Raw genomic sequence first — 15,365 nt, 5'->3', positions numbered from 1 at the left:
TTGTGATATAAACCGAGTCTGTTCTACAGTTTCTCATTAGACTGAATGAATAACCGACTCTAAATGTAGGTATTGTGATATAAACCGAGTCTGTTCTACAGTTTCTCATTAGACTGAATGAATAACCGGCTCTAAATGTAGGTATTGTGATATAAACCGAGTCTGTTCTACAGTTTCTCATTAGGCTGAATGAATAACCAGCTCTAAATGTAGGTATTGTGATATAAACCGAGTCCGTTCTACAGTTTCTCATTAGGCTGAATGAATAACCGGCTCTAAATGTAGGTATTGTGATATAAACCGAGTCCGTTCTACAGTTTCTCGTTAGGCTGAATGAATAACCGACTCTAAATGTAGGTATTGTGATATAAACCGAGTCTGTTCTACAGTTTCTCATTAGGCTGAATGAATAACCGGCTCTAAATGTAGGTATTGTGATATAAACCGAGTCTGTTCTACAGTTTCTCATTAGGCTGAATGAATAACCGGCTCTAAATGTAGGTATTGTGATATAAACCGAGTCTGTTCTACAGTTTCTCATTAGGCTGAATGAATAACCGACTCTAAATGTCGGTATTGTGATATAAACCAAGTCTGTTCTACAGTTTCTCGTTAGACTGAATGAATAACCGACTCTAAATGTCGGTATTGTGATATAAACCGAGTCCGTTCTACAGTTTCTCATTAGACTGAATGAATAACCGACTCTAAATGTAGGTATTGTGATATAAACCGAGTCTGTTCTACAGTTTCTCATTAGACTGAATGAATAACCGACTCTAAATGTAGGTATTGTGATATAAACCGAGTCCGTTCTACAGTTTCTCGTTAGACTGAATGAATAACCGACTCTAAATGTAGGTATTGTGATATAAACCGAGTCCGTTCTACAGTTTCTTGTTAGGCTGAATGAATAACCGACTCTAAATGTAGGTATTGTGATATAAACCGAGTCTGTTTTACAGTTTCTCATTAGACTGAATGAATAACCGACTCTAAATGTAGGTATTGTGATATAAACCGAGTCCGTTCTACAGTTTCTCATTAGGCTGAATGAATAACCGACTCTAAATGTAGGTATTGTGATATAAACCGAGTCTGTTCTACAGTTTCTCGTTAGGCTGAATGAATAACCGACTCTAAATGTAGGTATTGTGATATAAACCGAGTCCGTTCTACAGTTTCTCGTTAGACTGAATGAATAACCGACTCTAAATGTAGGTATTGTGATATAAACCGAGTCTGTTCTACAGTTTCTCATTAGACTGAATGAATAACCGACTCTAAATGTAGGTATTGTGATATAAACCGAGTCCGTTCTACAGTTTCTCGTTAGACTGAATGAATAACCGGCTCTAAATGTAGGTATTGTGATATAAACCGAGTCCGTTCTACAGTTTCTCGTTAGACTGAATGAATAACCGGCTCTAAATGTAGGTATTGTGATATAAACCGAGTCTGTTCTACAGTTTCTCATTAGACTGAATGAATAACCGACTCTAAATGTAGGTATTGTGATATAAACCGAGTCTGTTCTACAGTTTCTCATTAGACTGAATGAATAACCGACTCTAAATGTAGGTATTGTGATATAAACCGAGTCTGTTCTACAGTTTCTCGTTAGGCTGAATGAATAACCGACTCTAAATGTAGGTATTGTGATATAAACTGAGTCTGTTCTACAGTTTCTCGTTAGGCTGAATGAATAACCGGCTCTAAATGTAGGTATTGTGATATAAACCGAGTCTGTTCTACAGTTTCTCATTAGGCTGAATGAATAACCGACTCTAAATGTGGGTATTGTGATATAAACCGAGTCTGTTCTACAGTTTCTCGTTAGGCTGAATGAATAACCGGCTCTAAATGTAGGTATTGTGATATAAACCGAGTCTGTTCTACAGTTTCTCGTTAGACTGAATGAATAACCGACTCTAAATGTAGGTATTGTGATATAAACCGAGTCTGTTCTACAGTTTCTCGTTAGGCTGAATGAATAACCGACTCTAAATGTAGGTATTGTGATATAAACCGAGTCTGTTCTACAGTTTCTCATTAGGCTGAATGAATAACCGACTCTAAATGTAGGTATTGTGATATAAACCGAGTCTGTTCTACAGTTTCTCGTTACGCTGAATGAATAACCGACTCTAAATGTAGGTATTGTGATATAAACCGAGTCCGTTCTACAGTTTCTCATTAGACTGAATGAATAACCGGCTCTAAATGTAGGTATTGTGATATAAACCGAGTCTGTTCTACAGTTTCTCGTTAGGCTGAATGAATAACCGACTCTAAATGTAGGTATTGTGATATAAACCGAGTCCGTTCTACAGTTTCTCGTTAGGCTGAATGAATAACCGGCTCTAAATGTCGGTATTGTGATATAAACCGAGTCCGTTCTACAGTTTCTCATTAGGCTGAATGAATAACCGACTCTAAATGTAGGTATTGTGATATAAACCGAGTCCGTTCTACAGTTTCTCATTAGACTGAATGAATAACCGACTCTAAATGTAGGTATTGTGATATAAACCGAGTCCGTTCTACAGTTTCTCATTAGACTGAATGAATAACCGACTCTAAATGTAGGTATTGTGATATAAACCGAGTCCGTTCTACAGTTTCTCATTAGACTGAATGAATAACCGACTCTAAATGTAGGTATTGTGATATAAACCGAGTCCGTTCTACAGTTTCTCATTAGACTGAATGAATAACCGACTCTAAATGTAGGTATTGTGATATAAACCGAGTCCGTTCTACAGTTTCTCATTAGGCTGAATGAATAACCGACTCTAAATGTAGGTATTGTGATATAAACCGAGTCCGTTCTACAGTTTCTCATTAGGCTGAATGAATAACCGACTATAAATGTAGGTATTGTGATATAAACCGAGTCTGTTCTACAGTTTCTCATTAGGCTGAATGAATAACCGACTCTAAATGTAGGTATTGTGATATAAATCGATTCAGTAGGCTGAATGAAAAGTGGCTCTAAATTGGATAATAATTGAATATTGTAATAGATGTATCTATAATTGGATACATCATTTACACAACTGTTTATCTGAGCATATCTGAGTGTACCTGACTCCAGGCGTGTGCTGTGTGGCTGTGCGATGTGTGTGATGGGTTGAGGGTTGCCTCTTTCTGTCTGGGTTAACGTGGCCGTGATTCCACTCAATTCATCACCAAACCGCTGTGGAACAGTCCAGAACTCACTGCCCATGCGGCAGCCCTGACACACACACGAAAAAAAAGAAAGAAGAGTTGTGTGTGTGTGTGTGTGTGTACACTGAAACACTAATTATACCATTATTCAATTTATCCACTGAACTGAAAGTCACCCACTTTACGCACCAAACACGGATCTAAATACACTGTAATGACCGTGTCCGTCTGTTTATAATTAATTATGCATCAGTACAATGAAGAGAGGGCCAGATGTACTGAGCTGTTTAGGCCAGGTTTCAGGACATTCTGCCTGAAACAGCATATGTTACCAGAGATGAAGATAAAGATTTACAGCGGTAATAAGAATCTCATTACTGTGTGTGTGTGTGTGTGTGTGTCTTCAAGGGACAACACTATAGAAATGAAACGTAAAGTGGTCAGTGTGCAGCTCGTATAGCAGTGCAGATTTACTGTCCTCTGAAAAGAACTCAACACACAGCCATTAACGTCTAAATAGCTGGCAACACAAGTGAGCCCACCTCACAGTGAACAGTCCAAATTGTGCTCAAAGTGTCAATATCTTGTGAGACCACCATTATTATCTAGCACTGCCTGAACCCTCTTGGGCATGGAATTCACCAGAGCTGCACAGGCTGCTACTGGAATCCTCTTCCACTCCTCCATGATGACATTACGGAGCTGGTGGAGACCTTGCGCTCCTCCACCTTCTGCTTGAGGATGCCCCACAGGGTTTAGGTCTGGAGACATACTTGGCCAGTCCATCACCTCCACCTTCAGCAGGGCAGTTGTCATCTTGGAGGTGTGTTTGGGGTCGTTATCGAGTTGGAAAACTGCTATGCTGTGCAGTTTCCGAAGGGAGGGGATCGTGCTCTGCTTCAGAAAGTCACAGTATATGGTGGAATTCATGTTTCCTTCAAAGAACCGCAGCTCCCCAGTGCCGGCAGCAATCATGCAGCTCCAGACCGTGATGCTACCACCACCATGCTTGATTGTAGGCAAGAGATAGTTGTCTTGGTACTTCTCACCACGGCACCACACATGCTGGACATCATGAGTCAAACAAGTTTATCTTGGTCTCGTCAGACCACAGGACATGGTTCCAGTAAACCATGTTATTGGACTGCTTCTCTTCAGCAAACTGTTTGTGGGCTTTCTTGAGTATCAGATTCAGAAAATACTTCCTTCTGGGACGATGGCCTTGCAGACTGAGTTGATGCATTGTGTGGCATATGGTCAGAGTCCTGACAGGCTGACCTCCCACTTCTTCAACCTCTGCACCAATGCTGGCAGCACTCATGCATCTATTTTTCTGAAGCCAACCTCTGCATATAACGCTGAACACATAGACTCCACTTCTTTGGTCGACCCTGACAAGGCCTGTTCGGAATGGAGCATGTCCTGGAACTCCACTGTATGACCTTGGGCACCGTGCTATAGCTCAGTTTAACTCAGCCTAGGCCGCCTTTGTGGAGAGCAACAATTCTATTTCTCACATCCTCAGAGAGTTCTTTGCCATGAGGTGCCATGTTGAATATCCAGTGCCCAGTAGAGGTAGAGACAGCGACACAATTGGGCACAATTTGGACATTACACCTCACAGTGAACCTCACTTGTGTTGCAAGCTATTTAGACATTAATGGTTGTATGTTGAGTTATTCTCAGAGTACAGTAAATCTGTACCGCTACACAAGCTGTACACTCACTACTTCCAAGTTTTATTTCTACAGTGATGTGCCAGGAATAGATCAAATATTTGCAGAAATGTAAGGGGTGTACTCACTTTTGAGAGACTGTATATATAAGCTCATATCTCCAAAATGGCTTTACAGAAGAAGGAAAACACATACTTTACTTTTAATGTACGTCAGTGGAACCAGACCTTTTTTTCCTAGTAATTTGGGCCACTTCTTTTGGTCTATTTTTCATGACATATACATACTATGTGAAGGGAAACAGACATTTTCAAATTATGTCAAACTGAAAAGCAAAAAAATGGAGATAAGGTTTTGTTCCAACAACAGCGATATATTTATATAAACACACACACACACACACACACACACACACACATATATATATATATATATATATATATATATATATATATATATACACACACACACATGCATAAGATCTCGAAAACAACATTTAATCGACCCAATTGATTGGCTGATCACTAAATGTGTAGAAAATTAAGTATATAGTCATGTTATCTTCAGAAACCAACACTGGCAGTAGAATGGGTTATACTGAAGAGCTCAGTGACTTTAAATATGACACTTATAAGAGGCCAGCTTTGCCACAGTTGAAATTTCTGCCCTCCAAATACCTGCCCTAGTCAAATAGTGCAGTTACTATGAACGAGAAGTGTCAAGGAGCAACGCTGACGCGTGCAGTGTGTAATAATCATGAACATAAGCATTGGCGGGAGTCGTGTAAAACACTTCGCCACTGGACTGAAAACGTGCTCTCCAGAACGATGAATCATGCTTCACTGTCTAGCAGTCTGATGTACAAATCTAAGTGTGATGTCACAGTGCATTCCGGTAGGTGGCGTTTTCCTGGCATCAACCAATCCCAGATTCATCCATCAGTCTGCCAGAGTGTGAAGTGTGAATCATCCCTCTTCGTTCTTATTTATTTATTTATTTATTTATTTTTGTGCTGATGTGTCTTCTAGAGGCAGTTTGGAACTTTGTAGCGACTGATGAAACACAGCACAGGAGGCATCCTATGACAGCACCATGTTTAACATGACAACGCTCTTCTGTATGACCCATTATATGGCCAGGCTTTGTCTAAGGCAAGGGTCAGCAAAGAGAAAGATTTAAAACGCTGCTAATTTGTTAAATGGACTTATTTGCATTTATAAGCATTTCAGCTAGTTTCCTGGGATGTTTAATCTGCAAAAACTTAATCAACACTAAAAACACCAACAAGTCAGGAGGCTGAAGTCAGTTTCTCATTTACATTTTCATGTTCCACCTTAAGTGGTGCAGCAGCTACATTCTGGCGCCTCAGGCACCATTTAAGGTGGAACAGGAAAAAAAAAGCTGACAAATGAAAAGCTGACTTCAGACTCATAAAAAGTTAAATGTTAAAAGACATTTTACAAGAAACTATTCTATTTTTGCAGAAAAGTTTCCTGCTGGAGATGCGAGAAAAGCAAAGCTAAACTTTAAAGTAGAGATTAAGATTAAATCCCTGTTTCGTTTAAATTATATACTCGGTTATAGTAGTATGTCAGCACATACTTAGAGATTTACCTCCAAGACAGTAATATGGACATAAAATGTGGCTCCCATGGTGCTGTGATTTTTATTGAAAGGACAAAATGGCTCTTTTTAACATTTGGATTGCTGACCCCTGGTCTATGGAGATGTGCCTATGTGTTTAATTTTATACACCTGTCAGCCGTGGGTATGGCTAAAACACCTTCTCAGTAATTAGGAGGTTTGCCTGCATACCTTTGGCCATATTAGTATATAGAGGAAGAGAAAGAGATAGATGTTAATTACATGTCCAGACTCTATGGCAGGTAGGCCTCTGCTGATGACTTCTCTTTGTTCCTGAATCTCTCTGAATCTGTTTGACTGGTTCATCAGCAGATCCTCCACTGGCTTCTGCAGCAACTCTACAACACCATACACAGAACATGCAGGGAATTATGGGACATGCAGTCTGTTTTCCTGCTTCACATCACAAAGAATCATTACATACTAAGAACTACTGTTTTGAGTTCCCTCGCCTGTGATATATGGTGATTACTGAGTGCAGCATCAGATCATAGCTGACTGCTAACGGCCCTGATGGCAGATTTGCCTCATAAAACTCTTCACGCAAAGTTGTAGAGCTTTTCTGTGGTGACTGCATCATTGATGATGGCTAACTGTCTTGACTTGGGTGTTTAAGAGGGGAGGTCATGCTTCATGGGAGGATGGCACTGGCCACCACTTGTGCCATAAAAAAAAGTTCTGCATGTTTAGTCAGTTCTGCAAGCAGATTTTAACGTAGTGTCTGACTGAGGATGTCAATCATAGGTGCTCACCAGACTATTGGGCCACACCCAGATAGCTCTCACACAGGTTTTCAAGTTTGCTTTCTTTTTCTTTGACATTTTGCTGAATGGGGAGTAAAACACTTAGCCCCGAAAATGAATGTGTCTTTGAATTACAGTTGCGTTCTTCCGGCAGCAGAAAGTAGGTTTATTAGGTTTTGGAACATTGATCCATGTCAAGTTGCTTCCTTTTAGTGCATTTCAGTGGAGAGAAAAACACTCTAGGAGTCTTGGCTGATTGAATATTTGAGGTAAGGTGAAGGTTGTGGGAATAAGACTTGTAGTAATGTGTTGTCAATGGGGTGAGAAACACTTAACATGTCTTAGCATATTTTCGCTGTACAGCTACACTTTTTTGGGTGAATGAGGAAAACTCAATAAATGAAGCTGTTTATTTATAGTTTGTTTCAATGGGGAGAGAATAATTTAATGTGCTGGCTGATTGACCATTTGGGGTTAAGTGAAAAATGTGACAACTGGATATTTGATGAAGCTGTGTGCTTCTAAAAGCTCCTTCACAAATAGTTATTACATGAAAGTTATGACTCCCTGATATCTGAGACATTGTATTATGAGTAGTTATCGAAGCTTTTGGCCAAAAACATGTTTTACCATTCATTTATGGTGGACAGGCACTCAAGGCAAACACACAGTCTAAACCACTTATCCTTCTGGGTCACAGGGGGTGCTGGAGCCTATCCCAGAAATCATTTGGTGGAAGGCAGGATACACCATGGACAGCTATTGAAGGCAAATAGTACAACCAAAATGATAGTTTTGGGATTTATCACCATTACATGCACAAAAAAAGTTATACATAAAAACCTGAAATGCCACTTCTTCCAACCCAAACAGTGCAAAAAATAAGACTACCCTTATGAAACGCTCAGGAACGATTTAACACAAGTTTATTAATTGGTAGTAATCATGTCTTAATGGCACAAATAAGAAGGGCAACAGTGACCTTTTGTTTTCCCGAAATGAATCCACATTCATTTATACTGTTAATCCTCAGATTCTGTTTACTGATCTTACATTTGCTTCTTCATCGGTCATCATTAACTATTCATATTCATCAGATACAACAGCTTACGTTTGCCCTTTTGTCTATGTGTTATAACTGCTTATTAATGATTAAGTGTTTGTAACAACCACTAATGAACCATTTTTAAACCATTTATGTACCCTTTAAAAGTTTAGTTTTATCTTAGAGTGGTACCCAAATCAATAAACAAACAAAGAAAAACCCTGAGCAAAGTCCAATATGTCGATATTGTCCAGTGTCAAAATGACTAGCACTGGTAAGAAGAGGGGTAAGATGGGCTTGGTGGGATGGTGGGGCACAACAATGAGATTTTGGTCATTTTAAATCAATTTAAATGCATTTAAATGTGAAAAAGAAAACTAAATTAAATACTTTCAGGTTGGGTCTCACTATTGGTTGGGTTCCATGAGCATAATCCATTCGGGGAAAGGAGAAATTTGTGCAAATTAGATTTCCCCCTGAACTTTTAACATACTAGATAAAGGCTTCAGAATCCTCTGCAACCATGCAGTGGTTATGTATTCCTCAGTATTATCAGTAAGCCTGCGAGCCTGTCACGGGGGAAAGAATGCCAGCCCAGCGCCGAATGATTCACCCTGCTGTATGCCAGATAGTGGACGTGTTATGTGGAGCTTCACACACTAGCGTGAAGAGGCAAAGCACTGTGTAGGAGATGCACACACGCTAGAGGGATTACCTTGGGCTTCAGTAATCAGATTCATACTGAGTCATTACTTTGTTTCTATATCTCCAAATACGGTAGCCTCGCCTATAGCACAGCCAGATCAGTAAGTTATGTAATGTAGATCCTACAGCCTCTGGGGCTTCACACAGCCTTATGCAACTGCAGTGAGATGAGGCTATTTTATCAGAGTACGTAGGCTTATGGGTTCACTCTCACCACCTAAATCTTCATGAGGTGCTTCTAACCACTGTGTGAAGACTAGGCTTGATATCACGACTCTGCAAAGCAATGAGCCTGTTTGCAGAGGCTTTAACATCTAGATGTTTACTTTTACTGAAGTTTGAACACAAACAGTGGCATAACTACAACCTCATGGGCCCCAACACAACAAATGGGCTGGAGGTTAGGAAACCAGCCCTGTGACTAGAAGGTCGCCGGTCTGATCTCCTGAGCCAACAGTACATGACTGAAGTAATCTTGAGCAAGACACCTAACCCCCAACTGCTTCCTGAGTGCTGTGGATAGGGCTGCCCACCACTCGAGGCAAGTGTGCTCACTGCCCCCTAGTGCATGTGTTCACTAGTGTGTGGTGTTTCACTGCACGGATGGGTTAAAAGAGGAAGTGAAATTTCCCCATTGTGTGAACAATATGAGTCACTTAATCTTCAAACATGAAAATCTTCAAGTCAAATTAATTCTAAACCAAATTGCTTGTCTGTTGTAAGCTAATGATTAAAGTACGTTATTCCTCAGCATTTCAAACAAATCACAACTGTTGCAACTTGTAATATCTCTGCATTGTGTATCATTGCACGTACTCCTATTTCTGGAAGTGCCTTAGTTCAGGGGTATCTTTGGACTTGTTTATTTGCACAGGCTTAAGGGTACACTTTCTAAGTAGACAGCAATGCACTTATGTAAGTTGCTCTGGACAAGAATGAGTGGACTGTTATGCCACTGTTTACTTTCAGCAAATCTATAAGGTGGCAGGCATCACCCGAGCAGGGCAGGATGCTTAGTCCAGCAAATGTTTGCAATTAGCGGAAAGGGGGGAGTATAATTGAGAGACTAAAGAGGTTTTCTATGCCACTGCATAAAGGGTTTGCTTGCAGAACCTCAGTCTGTACCAGACCTCTGCCTTGAAGAGTTGGACTGAATAGTACAAAGACACCCATGGTGCAGTTGCACATTCAGAAGAAGCTGATGCTGTGGGATATAGATAAAGGTTAAGACTAGAGAGATTCAGGTTTAGAAGCAGATCCTATGGGATGGATATGAAGATTAATGTTCTGGCGATTCAGGTTCAGAAGAAGAAGATGCTGTGGGATGAATATGAAGGTTAAAGTTATGGAGATTCATGTTCAGAAGCAGCTTTTTACTGTAGGATGAATATGAAGATTAGCATTCTGGAGATTCATGTTCAGATGCAGCTTATACTGTAGGATGAATATGAAGATTAGTATTCTGGAGATTCATGAGCAGCAGAAGCAGATGCTGTGGGATGGATATGAAGGTTAAAGTTCTGGATATTCCCACTCAGAAGAAGCAGACGATGTGGAATGGGTATGAAGGTTAAGATTCAGAGGTTTAGGTTCAGAAGAATCTTACACTGTAGGATGAATATGAAGATTAAGATTCTGGAGATTCCTGAGAAGAATAAGCATATGCTGTGGGATGGTTATGAAGTTTAAGGTTCTGGACATTCAGGTTCAGAAGAAGTAGATGTATGAGGTCAAGAAAAAGGTTAAGTTTCTGGATATTCTATGCGATGGATATGAAGGTTCAGAAATGAAGGTTCACCTTCTGCTGTGGGCTGGAAAACATCTCCATTCTTGGTGGTTAATGCAAGGCTGAAGGTTTGCAACAATGTAAAACTGTACTAATGTAATAAGTCCTAACTCTACTTTTTATGTATACTTGGTCCAGTTTCTGACTGCATTTCAAATGGCTTTATTGATACGAAGCACTAGATTTAAACTCACGTGAGATGAAGTTCTGCTGTCTGCGTCTCTCCGTCATGTGATAATTCCAGTTCTGAAGAGCGTGGCCTTGAAGATCCCATTCACTTTTCAGAAGGGATTTGACCTTCTCGTTGTTATTCTGCACTCCAGTCTCCAGAGGGTGCTTTGTCTTCAGATCAGGAATTCGCTTAACTAGCTGTGAGAGAACGATATCAAATCCTGAACACAATTAAATGCTAATGCATATGTAACATACATAAACATGACATCAGAAGCATTTTAGACAATCTGCATCACTGTTTTGAATAAAACCTAAAATAGTGAGGGACTTTCATAACAGATTAAACCTAGTGTTAAATTAAGGTGCAGTGTCAATGGTAGTTCGCAAGTCATAATTTGTCTAGACTTAGGTTTTTAAGTAAGTAAGTGATACTTTTTTGATCTCACAACTGGGGAAATTCCACCTCCGCATTTAACCCATCTGTGAAGTGAAACACCACATACACACTAGTGAACACACACACACTAGGGGGCAGTGAGCACACTTGCCCGGAGCGGTGGGCAGCCCTATCCACGGCGCCCGGGGAGCAGTTGGGGGTTAGGTGTCTTGCTCAAGGACACATCAGTCATGGACTGTCGGCTCTGGGGATCGAACCGGCAACCTTCCGGTCACAGGGCCAGATCCCCAACCTCCAGCCCACGACTGCCCCCTAATTTGGGGGCAATGGGTTTAATCTGGTAATGGAAAATCAATACTGAGCAAGACAAGCTCACCTCCGTCTCTCCTCTGGCCTCCATCTCTCTTCTAAAGTCCTCCAGACTTCCCAGAATGCTGTGGGGCAGGACCATGCCCTGGGTATCAAAGCGTGGGCCTCCCGGACCTTATAAATGGTTAAAGCAATCTCTACATTCAAATTCAACAAACATTTTGAAGCCATTCTTAACTTGATCCAGGTAACAGTGTCTGCAACTGATAGCAAGCTCACTGGGCTTTGAATGCCAACATATAATGCCACAGAGTGACCACTAAAGCCCTTATTACCTGTGTAGTCCAATGGCAGTGGTGCTGCATCCTGTGGCAGGGGTCTTGCCACGACAACCTTCACACCTGTTCTGACCTCCTCATGGGGACGCGTCTTGCGGACTAGCACACGGGTTGTTGCGCGGGGCTTCTGGGAATCTTTTGGTGGCTGAGGGGCCCGCAGCTGTTTGTACATAGACAGAAAGAAAAGCATGCAAAGATTCAAAATGGCTAAGTGTCAAGGATCATCTCCTCCTTCCAGATAATCTGATGAGCCAAGACCTGAACTATACCTAGTCTCCGCCTCTGAAGCTCCACCCACACATAAAGAGAGCATAGGATATCTTTTGCATGTTAAACTGGCCACCACCATGAGGGATTTTGTCAGTTTTATTCTGATTTGCTTTTTCACAGCCGTGTACACATTTTAGCGCTTCAGATTTTATCAGTACAGTGGAAATCACGTGAACGCAAGCAATGTGTGTTGTGACTGGGCCCTTCAACGCGAGGTACAGGCGTTAGTGTGACAGAACAAACAAACTAGTTTCCCTAGTTAAACCTATTTCCTTCCATATTTCCCCCTTATTTCAGTCCCGTTCTGTTCGTGCTCTGGTCTTACAGTTGTTCATACACTTTCTCTCACCATTTCATGCTACTGTTTACTTATCATTGCAGTCTCAGCGTTTGCTAGCTTGATACATAATTTCACCTTTTACAGTTAAAGTAATGCTACTGGACTTTACATCATGATACCAGCAGCAGGTTTAGAACATACATGACTTACATGAGCTGCAGGACATCCTGGTCTGGGAAAAGGCCCAAGTCTGGTTTGAACTGTCCTTAAATAATGCCTGGGCATTATTTGCCTGGAGTTTGTGATTATTTGCCTGGAGTGATCTATCCGGGGGATCATGGGGTTCATATAGATTGATTTTTTTTATTATTATTATATTTCATTTGATCTCATTCATTTTGTTTTTAGCTTATGGTTCAAGAATCCATTGTGAACAAGCTTTTCTTGGGTTTTGTATTTATTTCATAAGTTATTATTGATGGTTATTATTGTTTCCCCCTGCAGAGGAGAAGGACTGGTATGGGCTGGATTGGGTAGACCAGTGGATGTCTTTGAAGGAGCTCAGTGCATTGGTTGATTGTTGAGCCACTGTATTTTGAGGGAAACTGATGTTTCCTCAAAGTTTATAATAAATTCTGTAACTAGGTTTTTGTTTGTTTTTTCTTTCTTTTTCTCAAGGTTTTGTTATTTTCTTGACACCTTTCACTAAATAAACATTCTTGCACTGAATGTGCTGTTGTGGTTTGCCACTGTTTTTTCTTACAACTCACAACCTTGTAGGAGCATATCTACCCTCACCTGTAAGCAAAAAAGTGAAATTCATGACATCCCATCTTTGCAGCTTTTAAGTGCAATATTCAGACAGGTTTCCTATGCATTTGTTTACTACAGATTTGTTTTTGTTGTGACCCTGTTTTGAAAAAAATCTCCTTCCTCTACATCACCCTGAAAAAGTCTTCTGTGGTTAATTTGCAGGTCAGTTTCATATTAAAGTAGGTAGTGGCCAACATGTACTAGACTATGAGGACAGACAGCTTCACATTTTGCTTTGTGAGACAAGCCCCCTTGTTCAAACCAACAAACTCAACCCAAACTCTATACAAAGCAGCCTAAATCAACCCAAAACTTAAGAAAAGCCATTTTGTCCTTTCAGAAAAAAATCAAACCACCTTGGGAGCCACAACGTTTTATGTCAATTTTACCATCTTGGCTGTAAATATGTCTCAGTATGTTTTAATGTGTTAGTACAGGCTACAGAAATAGACAAAATAAACATAAACAAAAATGCTGGCTTACTTTGCTCTCCTTTAAGCTTTAGCTCAGCTAGAAAAATGTGCTTTTCTCCCATCTCCGGCAGAAAACTTTTCCAAAAGTTGAACAGTTTCTTGCAAAATGTCCATCAACATTTGATTTCTTTAAAATCCTGAAGTCAGCTTCTCATTTGCCAGCTTCTCATTTGAATTTTCCCATGCATCAGGCACCATTTAAGGTGGAACAGAACATTTTGAAAAGTTGACATCACCCTCACAACTTTTTAGTGTTTGACAGTTTCTTGTCACAGATTAAACATATCAGGAAACCAGCTGGAGTGCTTATAAACATAAATAAGTCTATTTGTCTCTAAATGATCTATGTTCATCTTAAATCTTTCTCTTTGCCTTTTCATTAGCTACTAGCTAGGTGAGATTGTTGTCTGCATTGCTGTGTGACCAGCAGTCTGTGTGCCAATCTTCAGGGTTAAAGGATGAGTTAGCAGTTAGAGGGTAGATTAACTCTAGGATTTTGTTGAAACTGTGTTAGAACAATCAGCCAAGCTTTGTTTTACTGCCAAGGAGGGCTGTTTTATTTTTACCTGCAAATCGAATTATGCTGTGGAGCCGCAACAGTGCAGTAAAAGAGCTGCGTGTTGCCGATCCATCATGGCCTAAACCAACAGCACAGTTCAGACCAGCCATAAAATCTTGTGGCACCTCACATATCCAAATCCATATGTCTGATCTTCGGTAGAGTGCTGTGAGATAGCTTTACCTTCTCCAGGTGCTCAAGTCTGATGGACAGGGCCTGGATGTCATCGCCCTTCAGAGTGGAACTACTGCTTTGTTCTCCACATATAGTGGATGAAGACTCCTCCAATGGTTTCCCTCGCTTCTTGTCTGACACACAAAGACAGAAGAGAGGAGAAAAGTAGAAATTATGCAACGATAAAAACAGATTTATTCCTCAGAATAAAGTTTCCTAAATAGTTCCTTGTTTGGAATTTTAGGAAAGGTCTTTGAAAGAACCTTTGCATTATGTGGCAGTTCTTTAGTGTTTGTGATTGTGGTATGGTTGGTTAGTGGTTGGTTGTGGTATGGTTGTGGCCGTGGTATGGTTGGTTAGTGTAGTGGGTAACACCTCTGCCTTCTACACTGTAGACAGGGGTTCAATCCCCACCTGGGTCAGCACCCTACACTATACCAATAAGACTCCTAACACCACCTTCGCCTACCTGTATAAAACGATCAAGTTGTAAGTCGCTCTGGATAAGAGCGCCCGACAAATGCCGTACATGCGATTACAAGCAGTTCATGTTACCAGTATCTGCAGCAGGTTTCATTTCCAGAGCCGCTTTTTTCTTCCAATTAACTGTCAGAATCATGCACATACACGTACACGGGCACACAAACCCTTCCAGCCACTCAACCGATTCCCATACAGGATTCATTAAGCACTATCTACCTTGTTGACGAGAGCAAAACAAAGCCCATCCATCAACAGGAAGGAAAATGCGTCATGTTGCTGTGGATAACAGGAAGTTGCCCTCTCCCAGCTGCTGATGTGTTTGTGC

General features: G+C 40.7%; 1 protein-coding gene across 1 annotated transcript in view; it reads right to left on the bottom strand.

The window, feature by feature from the left end:
• LOC108411849 (mycbp associated protein) overlaps positions 1-15,365 on the bottom strand; it is a 54,710-nt gene that overhangs the window by 21,683 nt on the left and 17,662 nt on the right. The window contains exons 2-7 of the mRNA XM_017683616.2: positions 14,567-14,691; positions 11,986-12,148; positions 11,718-11,824; positions 10,965-11,139; positions 6,714-6,829; positions 3,088-3,238 (exon numbers count right to left, since the gene is read on the bottom strand). Of these exons, the coding sequence (XP_017539105.2) occupies positions 3,088-3,238; positions 6,714-6,829; positions 10,965-11,139; positions 11,718-11,824; positions 11,986-12,148; positions 14,567-14,691 (837 nt within the window). The remainder of the gene's footprint in view (positions 1-3,087; positions 3,239-6,713; positions 6,830-10,964; positions 11,140-11,717; positions 11,825-11,985; positions 12,149-14,566; positions 14,692-15,365) is intronic.

This window comes from Pygocentrus nattereri, chromosome 12 (genome assembly GCF_015220715.1).
Source record: "Pygocentrus nattereri isolate fPygNat1 chromosome 12, fPygNat1.pri, whole genome shotgun sequence".
Lineage (NCBI taxonomy): Eukaryota > Metazoa > Chordata > Actinopteri > Characiformes > Serrasalmidae > Pygocentrus > Pygocentrus nattereri.
Note: the sequence above shows the minus strand (reverse complement) of the source record. Positions and strands in the feature narration are given on the sequence as shown.